Source organism: Pelophylax lessonae (genome assembly GCF_965119305.1).
Source record: "Pelophylax lessonae genome assembly, chromosome: 12".
NCBI classification, from domain to species: domain Eukaryota; kingdom Metazoa; phylum Chordata; class Amphibia; order Anura; family Ranidae; genus Pelophylax; species Pelophylax lessonae.
Genome location: NC_138779.1, coordinates 18,135,791 through 18,154,435, shown reverse-complemented (window position 1 = coordinate 18,154,435; position 18,645 = coordinate 18,135,791). Strand labels below are relative to the sequence as shown.

Here is an 18,645-nt window from a genome sequence, read left to right as displayed (position 1 = left end):
CTAAGTGCGGGTTGAAGACAAGGACAGAGCGTAGGCCCCCCTACCCCCCCCCCCCCCCAGCGTAGATGGTGTAAACTGTGTCTGAGCAGAGGCCAGCTCCATGCCCCACTGGAAACTCTCCTCCCCCAGGCAGCCCTAACCGAGCTGTCCCAGCTCCCCCCAACTGCCCCCCTGCTGGCAAGGTTGGGAGCCCGGATTTAGTAAGTGAGTAGTGGGGGGGTGAGTAGAAAGTACCTGGAGCAGAGTTTCAGCCTGGAATGTGGGTCAGGAGGAGGCCGGGAAGAGGGGTAGAGTGGGGGGGGGGGCAAGTTTTCAGCACCATGATCCTCTGATTTGTACCAGCTGCCAGTCAGCCCCTGGCCTGGCTGCTATAAAAATGTGGGTGATAATTGAATGGAATTGTTGAGACCAGTTCTCTAACCCTATCCCCAGCAAAGCCAACTGTAGAGTGAGGTTAAAAGACATTCCCGCGACTGATCTCACGGGAATCCCTCCAGGATATAGAAATTAATGGGCAAGTCCATCATATCTGTGAGGAATCTCCGAGATATCTACAATTCCTCCAGCAGGTGGGGGAGGTGAGAAAAGTTTAAATCGTTTTTCTGGATTGTAGTACTAGCCGTGTAGTAGTTTTTGGGCTGATTCCCAATGAGTAAGACCCTTGGAGTATCACAGAGCGGCTGCTTGGTGCCATATCGTGGGAGGGGCCGAAAAGTTGAAAGATTGTTCCCATTTACACATTCCTTAAGATTTTTTTTATGCAGGTCTTCGGGCTTATTTTAGATTAAACCAGAACATTCAACAATTCAAACATGGCTTCTGCGCCTGTCCTTAGGTCTTGTTGTATATTGGGCGTTACCTGCAATCAGTAGGGTTGTACATCCGTCTCACCCACATTCTTCTGTTTTCAGGATTCGGTTTGGACGCCTATAACATGGACGACAAAGAGGTGAGAGACAGGTGACTTCAACTAAAACAGCCCTCTCAGCATCAAATAACCAAAAATAAATTACTGCGTGTGACCTGAAGGCCAACCGTAGTTTTAGAAAACAATAGGCAGCCAGTTTGACATCATGCAGATGATTTACACATTTTGGCAAATACATTGTACATGCACGCTCAGAGCATTGGTGCATACACGAGCAGGACCACCAACAGTCATTTACTTGTATGGCCAGCTGCACATGCCATCTGCGACTCCCACTGGGAGTTACGCGCATGAGCCGTTCACACAGGCGCACTACAACATACAAACAAAATGGCCCCTGCCCCCACCTATAACTGGCCTTCAGAGCAAAGAGCACATGGAAGGGCAACGCATGCGCGACAAAAACAGAAAAAATTCCCAGCTCAACTCGCCAACCAGTTTGCTTACCAACCGAACTAACCTGTCTAACAGTATGCGTTAGAAACAGGGGTTTAGTTAGCACACATTTGCAAACGCATGCGTAATCTGCAGGGCCACTTCTCGGCACTCCGGTATTTTGACCACTCCGGTGACCACTTTTTTCCACTTTATGGCTCCTTGTATTACCTCTAGTCCCAACTCCTGTAAATTTATGAGAGTCTCCACAGTGGAAGCACATGCACTCTAATGGGTAGATAGGGAGCAGGTGAGCTCTACAGCATACACCAATACAAGGGCCACATTTACCTGCATACGGACACTTAATTGTTTCATGCATCCCCATGCACAGGGCCATCTTTAATATTGATTGGACCCTGGACAAACATTTTCTTGGGCCCTCCTAAATCCACTTATCAATTATTTGTAGGCATTGTGGGCTCAAGGGAGAGCTGCTTTGGGCCCAACAACAATGACTGGGCCCGGGGCGGCTGTCCCTTTTGCCCTGTGTTAAAGATGGCCCTGCCCATGCAGACAGTCCTATTCATTGCAATTGGGACTCAGTGACTGCACAGACAAAGTCACTGCTACCAACTTGACATCCATTAGGGGGTGGACACGCCCCCTTCTCTACAATGGTGCGTGGGGGACACTTGGGATGAGGGGTTTGACCACTACCAAGCTCTGCCAGTACAGATCACTGCACTGTGAGGGCAGGATACAGATTTTTCACTGAAAGAGAAAGGGCATCTTAAGGTATTTTAAAACAAAACGTTCTTCACAAATTGTAAAATGCGGGAGACAGGACTATAAAAAGGTGTGAGAGCTAACTAAAGACAGAACTTTTTTTCCTTTTGTGTATAAAGAGAGGATTATAACCTCCTGTCCCATAGTCACAACAGGAAGTGAGAGGAAGTTCTCCAAAGGGAGAATCCCCTTGGTTGTCACCAGAACTAGTGTCCCCATTGGAAAATTCCCACTCTATACCTGTTCTGGTGTCAACCCAAAATTTGGGATTTTCTGTCACTTTCATGCTCAGTGATAATGGTCACCCGTACAAATAGAGGGTGAATCCCCCTAATGACACAGACAGCAATAAAAACCTGACAGGGGTTCTAATTTCTCTCCGTTCTATCCAAATTTAAAAGAAAAAAAAAAAAAAGTCTTAATTTGAGATATAGATATATATATATATATATATACATACACACACACACACACACACACATGTATATATTATATTATAATTATATATATATATATATATATATATATATACACACACACACACACACACACACACACACATATATATTTATACACACACTATATATATATATATATATATATATATATATATATATATATATATATACACACACACACACACACACACACAATTTTTATATTTATATATTTTGAGATATATATTTGTGTGCATCTATCATCTATCTATAAATAATGTGGGTGTATTTTATTATTTTTTTCATATATAATATATATATATATATATATATATATATATTATCTGTATATATTTATGCTTTAATTATTCTCCTTTTCTCCTTGAGATAAAGTATGGAGTGTATTTACAAAAAAAAAATTGGCAGAGCCATTTCTCATGTGAGAAATATGCATGTGCATATCTCATGTGCAAATACGTTTGTTCTGTTCAATTGACTAGGGGGCAAAAATTGGATTTTTGTCTTACCATAAAATCCTTTTCTCTACTGTTCATTTACGAATGCAGTCTCTGATCTTCATATCAGTAGGGTTATACTGCCCGCTACATTGTCCTACTCCTACTCCCTCTTCAGGTTGATTGATATTCATTCATACAGGACAGATTCAATTTAAAAATACTGCATTATTGCCACTAGATGGCACTGATGAGCATAAGTATTTTTATGCTGTGATCATTGGCTCCATCTAGTGGCCATAATTTGGTATTTTTCGGCTTCACGCCCTCCTGAAAAACATTCGACCTTGAGAAAAAGTAGCCTAGTAAGTTCAAATTTGCCACTTTTTTGTACAGAACGAATGTACATGCAGTTTCACAGGATGAATAGCTCTGTGAATTTTTTTTGTTTTTTTTATTAAATGCACCCCCTAAGTGTGCACCGGACAGCAATGAATAGATCATTTTTATTGGTATATTCAACAGACCAAATGAAAAATAAGAGAAGACCAAATGGGGTCCAGACGGCCCGGTTCCCTTGGAACACATTAGCAGCCCCCTGACTTTTTATAGTTGTTTAGAGCTGATTTTTATTTCTCTTTATAGGAGCTGTTTGACAAGCACCCGCGAATATCACTGCTCAGCCGCCTGCAATCAAAAGACCGCAAACAATTCAAGAAGCGTGCGGGAAATCTGTCCGAATGTTTCTGGAAATACTGTGTCTGAATGCGGAGTGTGTGAACACTTGGGGTGTATTTCTGAGAAAGATTATAGGAGCCATTTGTCTGTGTGAATCACGCCAAATCGATTGTTATTAAAGTGTTATTCTACATACAGAATAAAGTGTATCAGGAGAAATAGTGCATTATGGCCACTAGACGGAGCTGATGATCATAGTAAAAAGGTTTTCCTATGATTACCAGCTCCATCTACTGACCGTTTTGTGGTATTTCCCTGAATTCACTCTTCTGTATGAAGTTTCACAGGATGAAAAACTCTGAGATTTTTTTTCCTTTTTAAATAAATACATCCCATAATCTCTGCTTATTTTTACAACTCTCCCCTACCCCCTGTATATAGAAGAACGCCTCCTACAGGGTAGCCGAGAACGCCTGAGAATGTGAAGCCGGACTTGCCAAAGAAGTAGATTATTTTTCATTCCGAGATGAAGAAGTATTTTATGTTTTGCGGATATTTGTTAAAAAAATTTTTTTTTCTTTTCTTTAAAAGTAATAGCTATTTAATAAAAACAGAAACGATTGTATTGAACTTGAGTCATTGTATGAAGCCTGTGTGAGTGCTTTCATGAGTTCCATGAATAGAATTGACCATGCAATAAAATGCAAGGTCTGCTGAAAATATCAGGCCCCCTTCTTCATCATTAATGCCCATTTTTATGGCTACAAAAAAAAAAAAAAAAGGGCAAGGGTTGCTTACAATTTCAGGCCCCTCTCTCTTCAACAGCTTTTTTTTTTTTTTTTTTAGCAAATAAAGTCTGACTAAATATCAGCCCCCTCCGTCATCATTAACAGCCTTATAAAAAAATAAATAATAATAAATTCAAAGTCTGACTAAATATTAGCCCCCCCCCCCTCTCATCAGTAACTGCCTTTTTTCACATAAAAATAAATAAATTCAAGGTCTGACTAAATATTAGACCCCATCTCTCATTGTTAACTGCCTTTTTTTCCACAAAAAAAAAAAAAAAAAATTCAAGGTCTGACTAAATTTCAGGCCCCCTCTCTCATCATTAACTGCCTTTTTAAAAAAATAAATAAATAAATTCAAGGTCTGACTAAATATTAGGCCTTCTTCTCTCATCATTAACTGCCATTTTTTTAGCTAAAAAAAAGAACCTAAAAAAGGTATGTTTAAAATATCCGGCATTTTTTTTTTTTTTTAAACAAAAAATGGAAGGTTTGCTTACAATTTTAGGCCCCTCTCTCGTCAAGAGATTTTTTTTGTTTAGCAAATAAAGAATCTGACTAAATATCATGCCCCCTCTGTCATTAACAGCCTTTTAAAAAAAATAAAAAAAATAAATTCAAAGTCTGACTAAATATTAGGCCCCCTCTCTCATCATTAACTGCCATTTTATTTTTGCAAACAAAAAAAATACATTCAAAGTCTGACTAAATATCAGGCCCCCTCTCTCATTAATTGAGATTTTGTTAGCTAAAAAAATAAATCAATTCAAAAGTCTGACTAAATACTAGGCCCTCTCTCTCATCAACTGCCATTGTTTTTGAAAAAAAAAATAAAATAAATAAATTCAAGGTTTGACTAAATATTAGCTCCCCCTCTCTCATCATTAACTGCCTTTTTTCACAAAAAAAATTCAAGGACTGACAAAATATCAGGCCCCCCCTCTCATCGACTGCCATTTTTTATTTTTTTTTGCAAAAAAATAAATTCAAGGTCTGACTAAATATCAGGCCCCCTCTCTCATCAACTGCCATTTTTTATTTTTTTTTTGCAAAAAAAGAAATAATAAATTCAAGGTCTGGCTAAATATCAGGCCCCCCTCTCTCATCACTATCTGACATTTTTTTTAGCTAAAAAAAAAATTCAAGGTCTAACTAAATATTAGGCCTCTCTCTCATCATTATTTTCCGATTTTTTTTTAGCTAAAATATCTGGCTTTTTTTTTAGCAAAAAAAAAAAAAAAATTAAAGGTCTGACTAAATATTAGCCCCCCTCTCTCATCATTAACTACCATTTAAAAAAAAAAAAAAAAAGAACCCAAAAAAAAAAAACACACACACACAATGTCTGCTTAAACTATCAGGCCCCCTCATTACTGCCATTTTTTTTTTATAGCTAAAAAAAACCCCTCAAAAACAAAAACTGTAGAGGAAATAAATTAAAGCAAATATTTCTCAACATAAAAGACAGATGGTAATGTTTGCTTGAGTCTTGGCAGTGTATTAATAAATAACAGTTTGCCCAGTGAAAATTTTGTGCACATTTGTTCTTTAAGGAGGGGGGGGGGGGTGTTATTAGGGTATTTCCTGTGCTGGCTAAAAGTTTGGCACTGATTACAATGGGAAATACAACATCTGGCCACTAGATGTCACTAAGCATCATAGGACATGCTGATTAAAATTTGAATGATCTATTGGCCAAATGTGGTGTTTGCTGTTATAAATCAGTTTAAAACAACCAACCAGCACGGCAAATGCCCTAAAAACATTTATTTTTTTTGCCGCCATTTGCAACTTGCTGTGTTGGTCGATTGTTTTTAAAGGATTTACAACAGCAAACACCACATTTGGCCACTAGATGATGCTAAGTATAATCAGCATTTTGTATGATGCTTAGCGCCATCTAGTGGCCAGATGCAGTAGTAATCTCCCCAATGAAAGTGCATGTACACTTGTTCTCTGCAAATGGGGACCGAAAAATAAATAAATAAATCAAATGTTATTAGGCTGAGAAAGATTGTACATACACTTTCATTACTGCATCTGGCCACTAGATGATGCTAAACATCATAGGAAACCGAGATTATTATTGGCGCCATCTAGTGATCAAATGCAGTATTTCCTGTTTTAAATCAACTGAAAACAATCACTGCATCTGGCCACTAGATGATGCTAAACATCATGAGATTATACTTGGCGCCATCTAGTGACCAAATGTGGTATTTCTTGTTTTAAATCGATTGAAAACAATCACTGCATCTGGCCACTAGATGATGCTAATCATTATATGAAAGAGATTATACTTGGCGCCATCTATTGACCAAATGTGGTATTTCTTGTTTTAAATCAATTGAAAACAATCACTGCACCTGGCCACTAGATGATGCTAAACATCATAGGAAACCGAGATTATACTTGGCGCCATCTAGTGATTAAGTACTGTATTTCCTGTTTTAAAATCAATTGAAAACAATCACTGCATCTGGCCACTAGATGATGCTAAACATCAAAGCAAAGTAAATTATACTTGGCGCCATCTAGTGACCAAATGTGGCATTTTCTGTTTTAAATCGATTGAAAACAATCAACCAGAAGAGCAAACAGCCTAATAACGTTCGTTTTTCTTACCCCTATTTGCACAAAACGATTGTATATGCACTTTCACTGGGCAAATTGCTGCTTACCAGTCCTTAGCTGTGGTGGTGCATTTGTTTTCTTTTTTTAATTATTTTTTTTTTTATTTCACCTGCTGATCCTGCCACTAATACACTTCCTGTCCTAGGGTGAAAACGCTCACTCACTGTACTGTATCAATGGGGGAGCAGCCTTGTCACCCTAGGATAGATAGGGGCTACATTACACCTCTTTCCCAGTGGTAGAGGGATTACTTTTTTTTTTTTATTAAGCCCCTCCTGCTATCTGTGCGGACTGATAACAGCCAGCACAGGAAGTTAATAGCAGACAGGATTTCTGGCAGGATCAACAGGGATCTTTTTACACTTCTCAAACAGATATCACAAAACACTTTCAATGGGATATAGAACAGACTTAAAGGAAGCAAATAAGAGCTCTATTGTCAGTGTTCACATAGGAAATTATAGGGCAGCGCACTGAGAAAGTAGGCAGGATGGTTCAAAAGTAAGGCACTTGTAGGAGTAAATGGACAGGCTCTCCAGTGCTGCCCTCCTCTTCAAAATGCTAGTTGCCTGGCTGGTATGCCTAACCCACCGGCTTCAAGAATGCAGATCAGGAAAGTCTGTCTAAAGTCACACGTCCATCATTTTTTTTTTCCTGGCTCAGCGACTGAAAAGTATTGAAGCAGGAGGACCAGGAATACAGCCAGGCATCTAGCATTTTATAGAAGCCAAGCTCAGCAATGCTATATTTCTCTCAAGGACAAGTCTAGGCAAAGTAACAGGATCCCTGTAAGAACAGAGCATCCTGCCCAGGCACACATTTTCCCCCCTATTTTCTAATACTATGACTTCCTATGATCAACAGCTCCACCTAGTGGACAAAACTCTATATTATATGTATCATTTTATGAAATACCTCAAATCAGAAAATAAAAATCTGTATCCAGGCCACTAGATACTGCTGATTATAGGAAGTCATAGTATTAGAGAAAATAGGGGGGACATTTGTACAGCCTTGTAACATTCATCCAACAAATGTTTTATATATAGATCCCATTGAACAAACCTACCTTAAAGGGTAACTCCACTTATGTGGGGGGGGGGGGGATCAGAAAATAAAGAAAAAAAAACAATATAGCGTATACAATAGCGACACAATAAGTCGTATTGGTTGGGCTTGATAACTTCGGCAGGTTCTCCCCCCCAAGAAAAAAAAAAAGGGGAATGGCCTCAACTGTGAAAAACAAGAGAAATTGACAAAAAGAGTCCCAGTTATGCTGTCTAGTGAGCAAGGAGTTTCAACCCTACACTTTCCCTCCTCATCAGTAACCTTTCCCCTACTGCTAGTACTGTCCCTAACAGGCAGGGTAACCACCCCTACTCTACCAACTCGCCAAACCTGGGAGCCAGGGCCCTAAATAGGCTCCGCCTGATCCAAGATGGCTGCATGAGTCACATGGGGTGGCAGAATCCAATAGGATGGTTTCCCCAGTGACCCAGGAAGCCATAGAGGAACCTCGTTTGTCTTGACTCCCTCTCCAACAATAGTGCCGCTGTGGAAGAGCGCTACCTGCAGTGGGGAAAGTAGACTGCACCTGCCTACACTCCCTTCCTCTTTAACAGATGCGGTCTTCGGCATCGCAACACCATGAAAAACAACATTACTGGCAATAAAAATACAATTCGAGTATAGTTAAGGCAAAACAAACAGTTTCAAACAACATATAGTCAGAATATCTGACAGGGAGTTACCCACAGTTAAATCACAATGGGCGTCGGTTCTCTCGATTTTCGTTTGGGTCATTTGGTAAAGGTAGTGATTCTGGGGCCTCAGGTGGCAAGAGACCAGATGTGTCTTCTACTTTCTCTTCACCCACAGTCAAATTCTCAGACAAGACAGTACAGTCTGTGGTATGGAATGGGGTGGATGCACCCTCCAGTCAGTAGGAGCTTCATGCACCAGGCGGAAGATCCGCAGTGTTAAATGCCTCCCAGTCATTGGTAGATCTCCTGGGGCATTCACCCCCTAACACACAAGGTCTCAACATGTTCCAATGCAGGACCAAGTCATAGACCGTGGGTAGGTGGGAAAGGCTATCCCACCACCTAATACGGGGTGCGCTCCCCACTTGGGCTCCAGCTTTCTTCCTCTGAGGTTTGGGGTTCTATTTTCACCATCTTTCACGTGTTCCTTGAATGTCTTGGAGAAGAGGTTAATCATCGAGTTAAATGAGCAGTCTCAAAATTAAAATCCCCAATACATCTCTCCATTAGGTTCTGGAAGGTGCTGGGGGCTTGCAAGTGCCGAAGGGCATGCAATTGGACTTGAATAGTTCCAGGGGTGTAATAAAGACAGTCTTCTCACGGCCTTGGTCCCATAAGCTACTGCCCAGGTCCAGAGTAGAAAAGAACTCGGCTTGTCCATGCGCCATTAGGAATTCCTCAATATGATGAAGGGGGGCAAGTGTCCTTGTGGGTGCATGCATTAGGTTTCTGATAATCCAAACAGAACAGTAGACCGCCGTCTTTCTTGCACACCAGTACCATGGGAGTGGCCCATATAACATATTGCGAAGTACCTCCTTGACCTCTAGGTCAAGGACAACAACACTAGGGGGTATGTGATGGTATGTACTGGTGGTGAACACCAATAAGTGCTTTTCCAGTAGCTTATGGAGCAGTCTCTGTTTAGGCAAGGAAAAGTCTTAAAAGGTAATGTCCAGCTGCTCTAAAAAGGGACTTGTACTGGGTTTTGTCCCAAGAACCCATGGCTGCCTGCAAGGGAGCACACACCACCTCAACCCCTGGTTGGGTCTCCAAGATGCAGAAATTAAGTACATCATATATGTTAGCCAATGCGACATGCCTGGGCAGTGAGATTGGTGTTGTTCCTAGGTTGACAAGCTGCACCAGCACTCTTCCGATGTGAACCTTAGCTAGGGTACAGCCCACCAACCATTGCCCTTGTGTCACAGGGTTCTACCTTAACGGTGGCTCCTTGTAGTTTCCTGTGGGCCCCCCTACTGGCAGGGACCAGACCCCCTCTTGTAGGGGTGTCAAGATTAACTTTTGCTTTGGGGGATGCGGATCACCGCCACTTGTTCCAGTTGCCTCTTAGTAGCTCTGCCTTGTGCCTCAAAGGCCCAAAGTACTCTAAGCCATACTGTCCGCAGGCTGCAGCCACGGGCCCACCAGCTTGAATGCTCATATTTGGCTAGGAGGAGGGGTAAGTTCAAGTCCCTCAAAATGTTTATGGCCAGCACTACGGGATTACCTGGGCTGCAGGTCTTAACTACTCCGACCCGCTCCAACACCTGGTCCTTGGTTGGAATCTTCACCCAAATTGATGCCTTTGACTAGAATAGGCAGATTATTGGCCAGAAGGAGCGACAGCCAACAGGAGTCCAGCTGTTCCCAGGCTCCAAACCTTTGCACATACTGTAGAAATCATATTCCCTAACAGTGATCTCTGACGGTCAATTAAACATGAGATCATGGGCAGACACCACTGGGCTCGGAGCAACTATGCCTTGACACTTGTTGGGACTCTGAGTTATCGGTCCCGGGAGTTGTCCTTCCGCCCCGGGGGGACAGACAGTTTAACGATGGCCTGGATGGGTTCCTGAATACAAACTGCCCACAGTTTTTGGATATATGTCCATAGCGGTCACACCGCTAACAATTTAGGTCTTCTTCAGGGTCCTTGCGCAACAAGTTCTTGCCCCTAAGGGGTTGGGGGGGTCCATTTTAGAGGCGACCAGATTTGGAGCGAGCTCTGTCAGCACTGTTTGCAAGGCCAATGGGCTGAAGGTGCTAGGGCCTCCTCCTTGAGATACGCAGGCTCAAACTTCTAGGTGACTGCTGGTGTTGCATCCACCACCACATTGCGGCAGGAAGTCGTAGGTTGCGCCTGACCTTTCTCCTGCATGGCTCCTCGAATCAGGTCTGCCATCATACCGTTTATGCATTGATCCCTCAATGTGTGGTCTTATCAAGTGATGTCTGCACAGCCGCGAACATCCCTCTTTTTCGGGCACCATATCCTGCTGACCACTACCAAGTGTGGGTGGGGCGCAGCGGCAATAATTCACAGCAGGTGCAACAAAGAAATTACATTGAAATAGCACAGCAACAGTTAAACCTAGTGTGAAACCTGCCTGATTGAGTGCACTCAGAGTTTCCATTAATGTGAAGAGAGTGGGCATCAGCCGAAAATAAGAGCATCAGAGTGTAGCCTGGCCGCCTAGTGCCCAAGGAGTTGCGAACCCACGCTTTCCCTCCTCGTCAGGAACCTTTCCCTGCTAGTACTGTCCGTAACAGGCAGGGTACCTGCCCCTACTCTACCAGCTCACAAAATGCGAGTCAAACCTGGGAGCCAGGGTCACATGGGGCAGCAGCCGCATCCAAAAGGGTAGTTTCCTCAGTGACCCAGGAAACCATAGATAAACCTCCTAGTTTCTCTTGACTTCCAACAAAAGTGCCACTGCAGAAGAGCATCACCTGCCTACATACTGGATTTTGTATCTTCTGGTTATCTCAATGCTATCAGCAATCAATGACTGAATTAAGACGACTGGGTGGTGCTCTTATTGTCAATTTTTTTTGCTATCAAGAGTGTGTCTGGGTATGCACTGAGCAGACTGGTTCAGTGGGGATGCGCCCCCCTTGCGTTGGTGGTCGATGGTGACGTAGCTTCATTTACATCAGTGATGACGTGCCCCCCTTAGTTTGGTGGTCTCTGATGATGTAGCTCCACTTATGTCAGTGGGGATGTGTCCTCCTTACATTGGTGGTCAGTGGTGGTGTCCCCCTAGGTCGATGGCCAGTGATAAAGTTCCTCCTATTGTGAAAGGAAGTCAGTTAAATCTGTGGGTGTTGTCACAGATGGGAGATACATTTCTGCCTTGTTTAGACAATTCACCAATTACTATCAGGTGTCGGCTGCAGAGGTAGCCAGAAAGGTTTAAGGACGTTGGAAAGCTTCAGCTATTCAGAATGAGGCAATTAAGGCCTCTATAACTTGGAAGAATAAACCATAGATCGTTGTTTTCAACCACTCCTCGGCTGTCTCTCTGTGTAACGAACCCACCCAAGGGGTCACCCACACCCGCAACCAAGCCAACCCCTTACACATGGTGGAGTGCCGCGGGCAGTTAAAGTAAACCCAAAATGGAGGAGATACTGAAACAATGGTCTATGGTTTATTCTTCCAATTTGCTGGAAACAAGTGCAAGCATCCAAACAGCATAAATCAAACAAACATAAAGTAAACCCTGGCCACTTGGGGCGTCTACCTTCACAACACAGGAACCTACCTATGGTGTCTGTCCCAACCTACTGCTGGGCAGACACTGCTGGTCATACAGCAGAAAACCAATAGTCTATTTGTTTTCTTTTCAAACAGAAAAAATCAAAACCACCTCACCTTCAGAAGTCTTTCTCAGCTCACTGCTCTCCTTAACGCACAAAGCCTCAGGATGCAGCAATCAGCAGTCATCCTCTGGATGACGTATAGAGGCCTTAATTGCCTCGTTCTGAATAGCTGAAGCTTTCCAACGTCCTTAAACCTTAAACTGGCTACCTCCGCAGCCGACACCTGATAGTAATTGGTGAATTGTCTAAACAAGGCAGAAATGTATCTCCCGTCTGTGACAACACCCACAGATTTACCTGACTTCCTGTCACACTATACATTGGTAGTCGGCAGTGAAGTGCTTCTATTACATCGGTGGCTCAGGGTAAGGTGCCATGGTCTATCTATGCCCATAGTAATCAGCACATAATTACTGCATTCTTCTCACTCCCTTGGCAGACACCCACAGAGGATCAATCTATCACTTTCTAACCTGAGCATACACAGGGCTACAGACACTACCCTGGCCCTCAAGTGATAACACTCACACCTGGCTTTCCCATCTTGTGTCACCATGGGTTTTGCTTTAAACTTAAAAATGTCAATGGAAAAAATGTCAATGGCAACTAGTCTTTTGCTAAATATTCAAACCGAACCCAAAAGTGCTATAATAAGCAAACAAGAAGTAGCCAGCAATCACTTTACTGCCACGGACTCAAAGTGTATCTGGCATGTCCAGAGGATTATAGACCGCTCAGATCTCTGCCATTCACTGGAACTCCCATGATTGCTTCGCCATTAATAATTCATCTTTACTGTTACCAGAGAAAACCAGCATTCAGTCCTGAACAGCACTATATGAGATATGCAGCTCGTTTTCCCTCAATTGTGCAGCAATACTTCACATTGGTGTTCTATATGATGTTTATTGATCCCCCAACACGTTCCTCATCCATCTTAGAAATCTCTTCCTGACCCCATACTCATTTATCACACAAGTCTGACTTGCAGTGACTGCACCTAAGGCTACAGAGTGGGGTCAGCAAGAAAGACGAATGTTAAACTAGCATCTTATAATCTTTTCTTTAAACATAGACATTTATCATGTCGATCATACAAATCCAACTGGCTTAAAGGAACACACACTTTTAACCCAATATGCCATAAGAAGTCCCACTTGGAATTCCATATCCAAAATTAATTTCTGGGTCAGGAATAAACTTTATATATACTTTAACTATATGTATACAGCAGAGGTGCATTTTTTTTTCTACAATACTACAACAAAACTGGGATAACGGTGCAGGTCTTCACAACTGTGCATATGGGTCAGCATGGGCACCTTGACTGGTCTGCAGCTGTACAACCCTATACACAGCAAACTACAATGCCCAATTATCTGCTTTCAACACATCAACTTCATGGACAATGTGTATTTGCTGCCTGATGTATCTCACCCACTTTCAGATGCCATTGTAATGAGATAATCAATGTGATTTACTTTACCGGTCAGTGATCCTTATGTTATGGCTGATTGGTGTTTACTTTAATTCTAATAAGGCAGCCACGAAGTGGTTCCAAATGTTTCACCTGCCTTAATGAAACGCAGAGGATGCCCTAGAACAGTATTCTCCAAAATGCGGCCCTTTGCTTGCCTTTATCTGGCCGTTCCCCTGACACCAAATATGGGGCACTATTCCTCCTACTGACTACAATGATGGGGTACTATTCCTCTCACTGCCAACAATGATGATAGGGTAATATTCTTCTCACGGACAGAAAATGGTGGGGCACTATTCCTCTTACGAATACCAACAATGAGGCACTTTTCTGCCCACTGACACCAAAGATGGGGCACTATTCCTTGCACTTACAACAATGGGGCACCATTCTGATGACACCAACAATGAGGCACTATTCTTCCGACTGGCACCAATGATGGGGCACTATTCTTACGACTGGCACCAATGATGGGGCACTATTCTTACGACTGGCACCAATGATGGGGCACTATTCTTACGACTGGCACCAATGATGGGGCACTATTCTTACAACTGGCACCAATGATGGGGCACTATTCTTACGACTGGCACCAATGATGGGGCACTATTCTTACGACTGGCACCAATGATGGGGCACTATTCTTACGACTGGCACCAATGATGGGGCACTATTCTTACGACTGGCACCAATGATGGGGCACCAATTCTCCTCCTCCTACTGAGCACAAGCACTATGCTATGTTTTACTCCCACCAACACAAAGCCTGAGGCATGGTTTACTCTCAGTTTACTCTCACTGACACTGGGGCATTTTCTACAACCACTGGCCATAGTCCCTCCTCAAGTCTGAAGGACTTCCGTTGACCGTCCTTGATCGACTTCAGCACAACAAGCCTGCCCATAGACGAGTCAAATTTTGGCTGGTTCCTGCTGAACCAGATGCATTTCAATCAGTCTATGGCCAGTTTTAGAAAAAAACAGAGGCACCAGCGTACGTAACGTGCATTACCACGCAGATATACGATATTGGCGTCGGCAGTGACGGGAAAAAACAAAAAAAAAACGAAACAAAAACACGCTGGTTGTACTGAAGTCGATTGATTGACTTCAGCACAACCAGCCTGTCCATAGACGAGTCAAATTTTGGCTGGTTCCTGCTGAACCAGATGAATTTCAATCAGTCTATGGCCAGTTTTAGAAAAAAGCAGGGGCACCAGCGTACGTTACGTGCATTACCACGCAGCACAGTGATATGAGCAGGCCCTAGATGCCCAGAGTATATTAACAGATAAGAAAGCAAAAAGGAGAATCAAAAACCAAGGACTGGCAAGACCCGGTCTGGTAGCAGTTAAACAATTACAAAACTAGGTCTGCTTTTCCCCAAGATGGCACCAAAGGCAAAGAAGGAAGCTGTGCCTGCTAAGACTAAAGTAAAGTCTAAGGCTCTAAAGGCCAAAAAGGCTGCGCTAAAAGGAGTTCAAAGTCACAAGAAGATCTAAACCTCTTCTACATTACGAAGACTCAAAACCTTAAGCCAAAAATTTGGACCGAATTCAGACCTGAAGCGGTGAACAGGGACGCACCGGACCCCCTGCTGCAAGCCGCCCCGCAAACAGTGTGAAAAGAGCCTAAAGCTGAGGAGGCAACCCAAATACCCAAGAAAAAATGCCCTCACAAGGAACGAGCTTGACCATTATGCAATCATTAAGCTCCCTCTGACCATGAAGTCCGCTATGAAGAAGATGGAGATGGAGTCTTGGTTGATGATAGATTAGGCAATAGCATGCAATGTCAAGCGGCAGCTGCCAAAGCCAGCAGAATATTAGCATGCATAAAGAAAGGGATGTATTCCAGAGATAAAACTATAATCCTTCCACTTTATAAAACTCTGGTCCGATCGCATCTGGAGTATTCTGTCCAGTTCTGGTCGCCAGTCCTCAGGAGGGATGTGTTGGAGCTGGAGAGAGTCCAGAGAAGGGCAACTAAACTGATTAGGGGATTGGAGGACCTTAATTATGAAGAGCATCTGCAATCGCTTGATTTATTCTCCCTGGAGAAGAGACGCCTGAGGGGGGACATGATAGCAATTTATAAATATCTCAATGGGGATCTCAGCTTAGAAAAAAAGCTATTCAGTTGGAGGGATTGCATGAGGACTCGAGGGCATACAATGCGATTAGAGGAGAAGCGTTTTAACCTCAGGCAACGTGGGGGGTTCTTTACTGCTACAAGATTGTGGAATTCTCTACCACAACAGGTGGTTTCTGTGGGAAGTATGGTGGCTTTCAAAAGTCTCTTAGACGTACATCTCAAGGATCAGAACATTCAGGGCTATGTGAGATGATTACAGCCACACACACCTACACAGGTTGAACTGGATGGACTATTGTCTTTATTCAACCTCACCTACTATGTAACAATAACACTCTGGTTTTCATTGTTGAAGTCAAATCAAACAAGCACCGTATTAAACAAGCTGTGAAGAAGCTATATAATAATGATATGGCCAAAGCAAACTCATTAGGCCAGACAGTGAAAAGAAGGCATACACTCATTTTGTTCTCAATTATAACGCTCTAGATGTTGCGAAAAAGATTGGCATCATCTAAACCTGCTGGCACATGTTCTGTAGAGAAATAAATCCATAAAAAAGAAAAAAAAATAGGTCTACTATATTTTTAGCACTGCAAGTTGGTAGATTAAATCCAGCCAATCAATACTTCTCTAGGTTACAAGTCATCGGGCTGTTCAAATATCAATCGGGAATAGAAGTAATTCCTGAAAAGTGACTGACAACACAAAATAGATGACTCCAGGCCAGGATCAAATGACCCCAGAGGCCAAGAAGTGGGTATGATGGTCATCACAGTCCAGAATAAATTATCTCAGTGTGATACAAACTTCTTGGTATGAGAATTCTCCGAGCTGATTACTTATATTATAAACAAAGGGTTAAAGAACAAAGAAGGTTGTGTTAGGATTTGCAGACATAAAAATTCTACTTACTTGGGTCAGAGTTTCTAGACACCGGAAGTCCTTTGGAGAACAGTTTCTCTGGTGCGACTTGAAGGTTTCCTTCTTATATGGAAGCAGGTTGGATCTGCTTTACATACTGTTCCCCTTTTGGCAGTTGCACATGCTCAAAGATAAAGGGCTGTGCAATAAGATGAAGAGGGGTCAAGATTGGCTCTACATTGCCATATGCCTTTAACTTTACATACTTTCATCTCTTAGTACCTTACTATTGGCTATATGCATGACAACATTTAGGCAATTTCTCCTCCATTCAGCTTTCCATCAGGAACCTGACAACAATGTTTCCAGTTGGTTATTCGCATGGCACTTTGATAGAATTGACCATTTTTGGAGGAAATTGCAAAGAAATCAAAGACTTGAAATGGTGGGGGTGTTCAACTGCAATGAGAGGGGATAAAAATGATCCCCATCAAACCAGGCAGGAAAATTAAATCTGATAGCTTGCAATAAAATGGTCTTGTTTTTTTTCCAATTTGGACTAGAGATTTCATTAGGCTACTGAACCGATCAATTGATGGCCGATGATTTTCCCATTGCTTTACATATTGTACATTGAAATCTATGCTCTCAAGATGGTTACAATCTAAGGTCCCTAATTCACATATTCACTATATTACCAAAAGTATTGGGACGCCTGCCTTTACACTCACATGAACTTTAATGGCATCCCAGTCTTAGTCCGTAGGGTTCAATATTGAGTTGGCCCACCCTTTGCAGCTTTAACAGCTTCAACTCTTCTGGGAAGGCTGTCCACAAGGTTTAGGAGTGTCTATGGGAATGTTTGACCATTCTTCTAGAAAAGCATTTGTGAGGTCAGGCACTGATGTTGGGACGAGAAGGCCTGGCTCGCAGTCTCCGCTAAAAATTCATCCCAAGGGTGTTCTATTGGGGTAAAGTGCAGGCCAGTCAAGTTCCTCCCCCCATAAATCGCTCATCCATGTCTTTATGGACCTTGCTTTGTGCACTGGTGCGCAGTCATGTTGGAACAGAAAGGGGCCATCCCCAAACTATTCCCACAAAGTTGGGAGCATGAAATTGTCCAAAATGTCTTGGTATGCTGACGCCTTAAGAGTTCCCTTCACTGGAACTAAGGGGCCAATCCCAACCCCTGAAAAACAACCCCACACCATAATCCCCCCTCCCCCAAATGATTTGGACCAGTGCCCAAAGCAAGGTCAATAAAGACATGGATGAGTGAGTTTGGGGTGGAGGAACTTGACTGACCTGCACAGAGTCCTGACCTCAACCACATAGAACACCTTTGGGATGACTTAGAGCGGAGACTGTGGGCCAGGCCTTCTTGCCCACATCAGTGCCTGATCTCAAAATTGCGCTTCTGGAAGAATAGTCAAACATTCCCATAGACACACTCCTAAGCCTTGTGGACAGCCTTCCCAGAAGAGTTAAAGCTGTTATAGCTGCAAAGGGTGGGCCAACTCAATATTGAACCCTATGGACTAAGAATGGGATGCCATTAAAGTTCATGTGCGTGTAAAGGAAGGTGTCCCAATACTTTTGGTAATATAGTGTATATGCTGGGGGACAATTTAGTCAGAAGCCAAAAACCCTATCAGCATCTCTTTGGAGTGTGGAAGGAAACCCACACAAGCAAAGGGAGAACATGCTAACTCTATGCAAATAGCACAACCCTAGATCCAGCTCTGGCCAGGA

General features: G+C 42.7%; 2 protein-coding genes across 2 annotated transcripts in view; both read left to right on the top strand.

The window, feature by feature from the left end:
- UTS2 (urotensin 2) overlaps window positions 1–3,789 on the top strand; it is a 28,797-nt gene extending 25,008 nt beyond the window's left edge. The window contains exons 3-4 of the mRNA XM_082273718.1: window positions 912–949; window positions 3,630–3,789. Of these exons, the coding sequence (XP_082129844.1) occupies window positions 912–949; window positions 3,630–3,749 (158 nt within the window). The 3' untranslated portion in view covers window positions 3,750–3,789. The remainder of the gene's footprint in view (window positions 1–911; window positions 950–3,629) is intronic.
- An 11,534-nt stretch (window positions 3,790–15,323) lies between these two features.
- Window positions 15,324–16,518, top strand: LOC309567695 (large ribosomal subunit protein uL23-like; the record flags this gene model as incomplete). The annotated part of the gene is made up of 3 exons (XM_082273133.1): window positions 15,324–15,420; window positions 15,514–15,691; window positions 16,359–16,518. 3 exons carry the CDS (start codon window positions 15,324–15,326, stop codon window positions 16,516–16,518), a joined length of 435 nt encoding a protein of 144 aa, XP_082129259.1.
- Window positions 16,519–18,645: the final 2,127 nt, after the last annotated feature.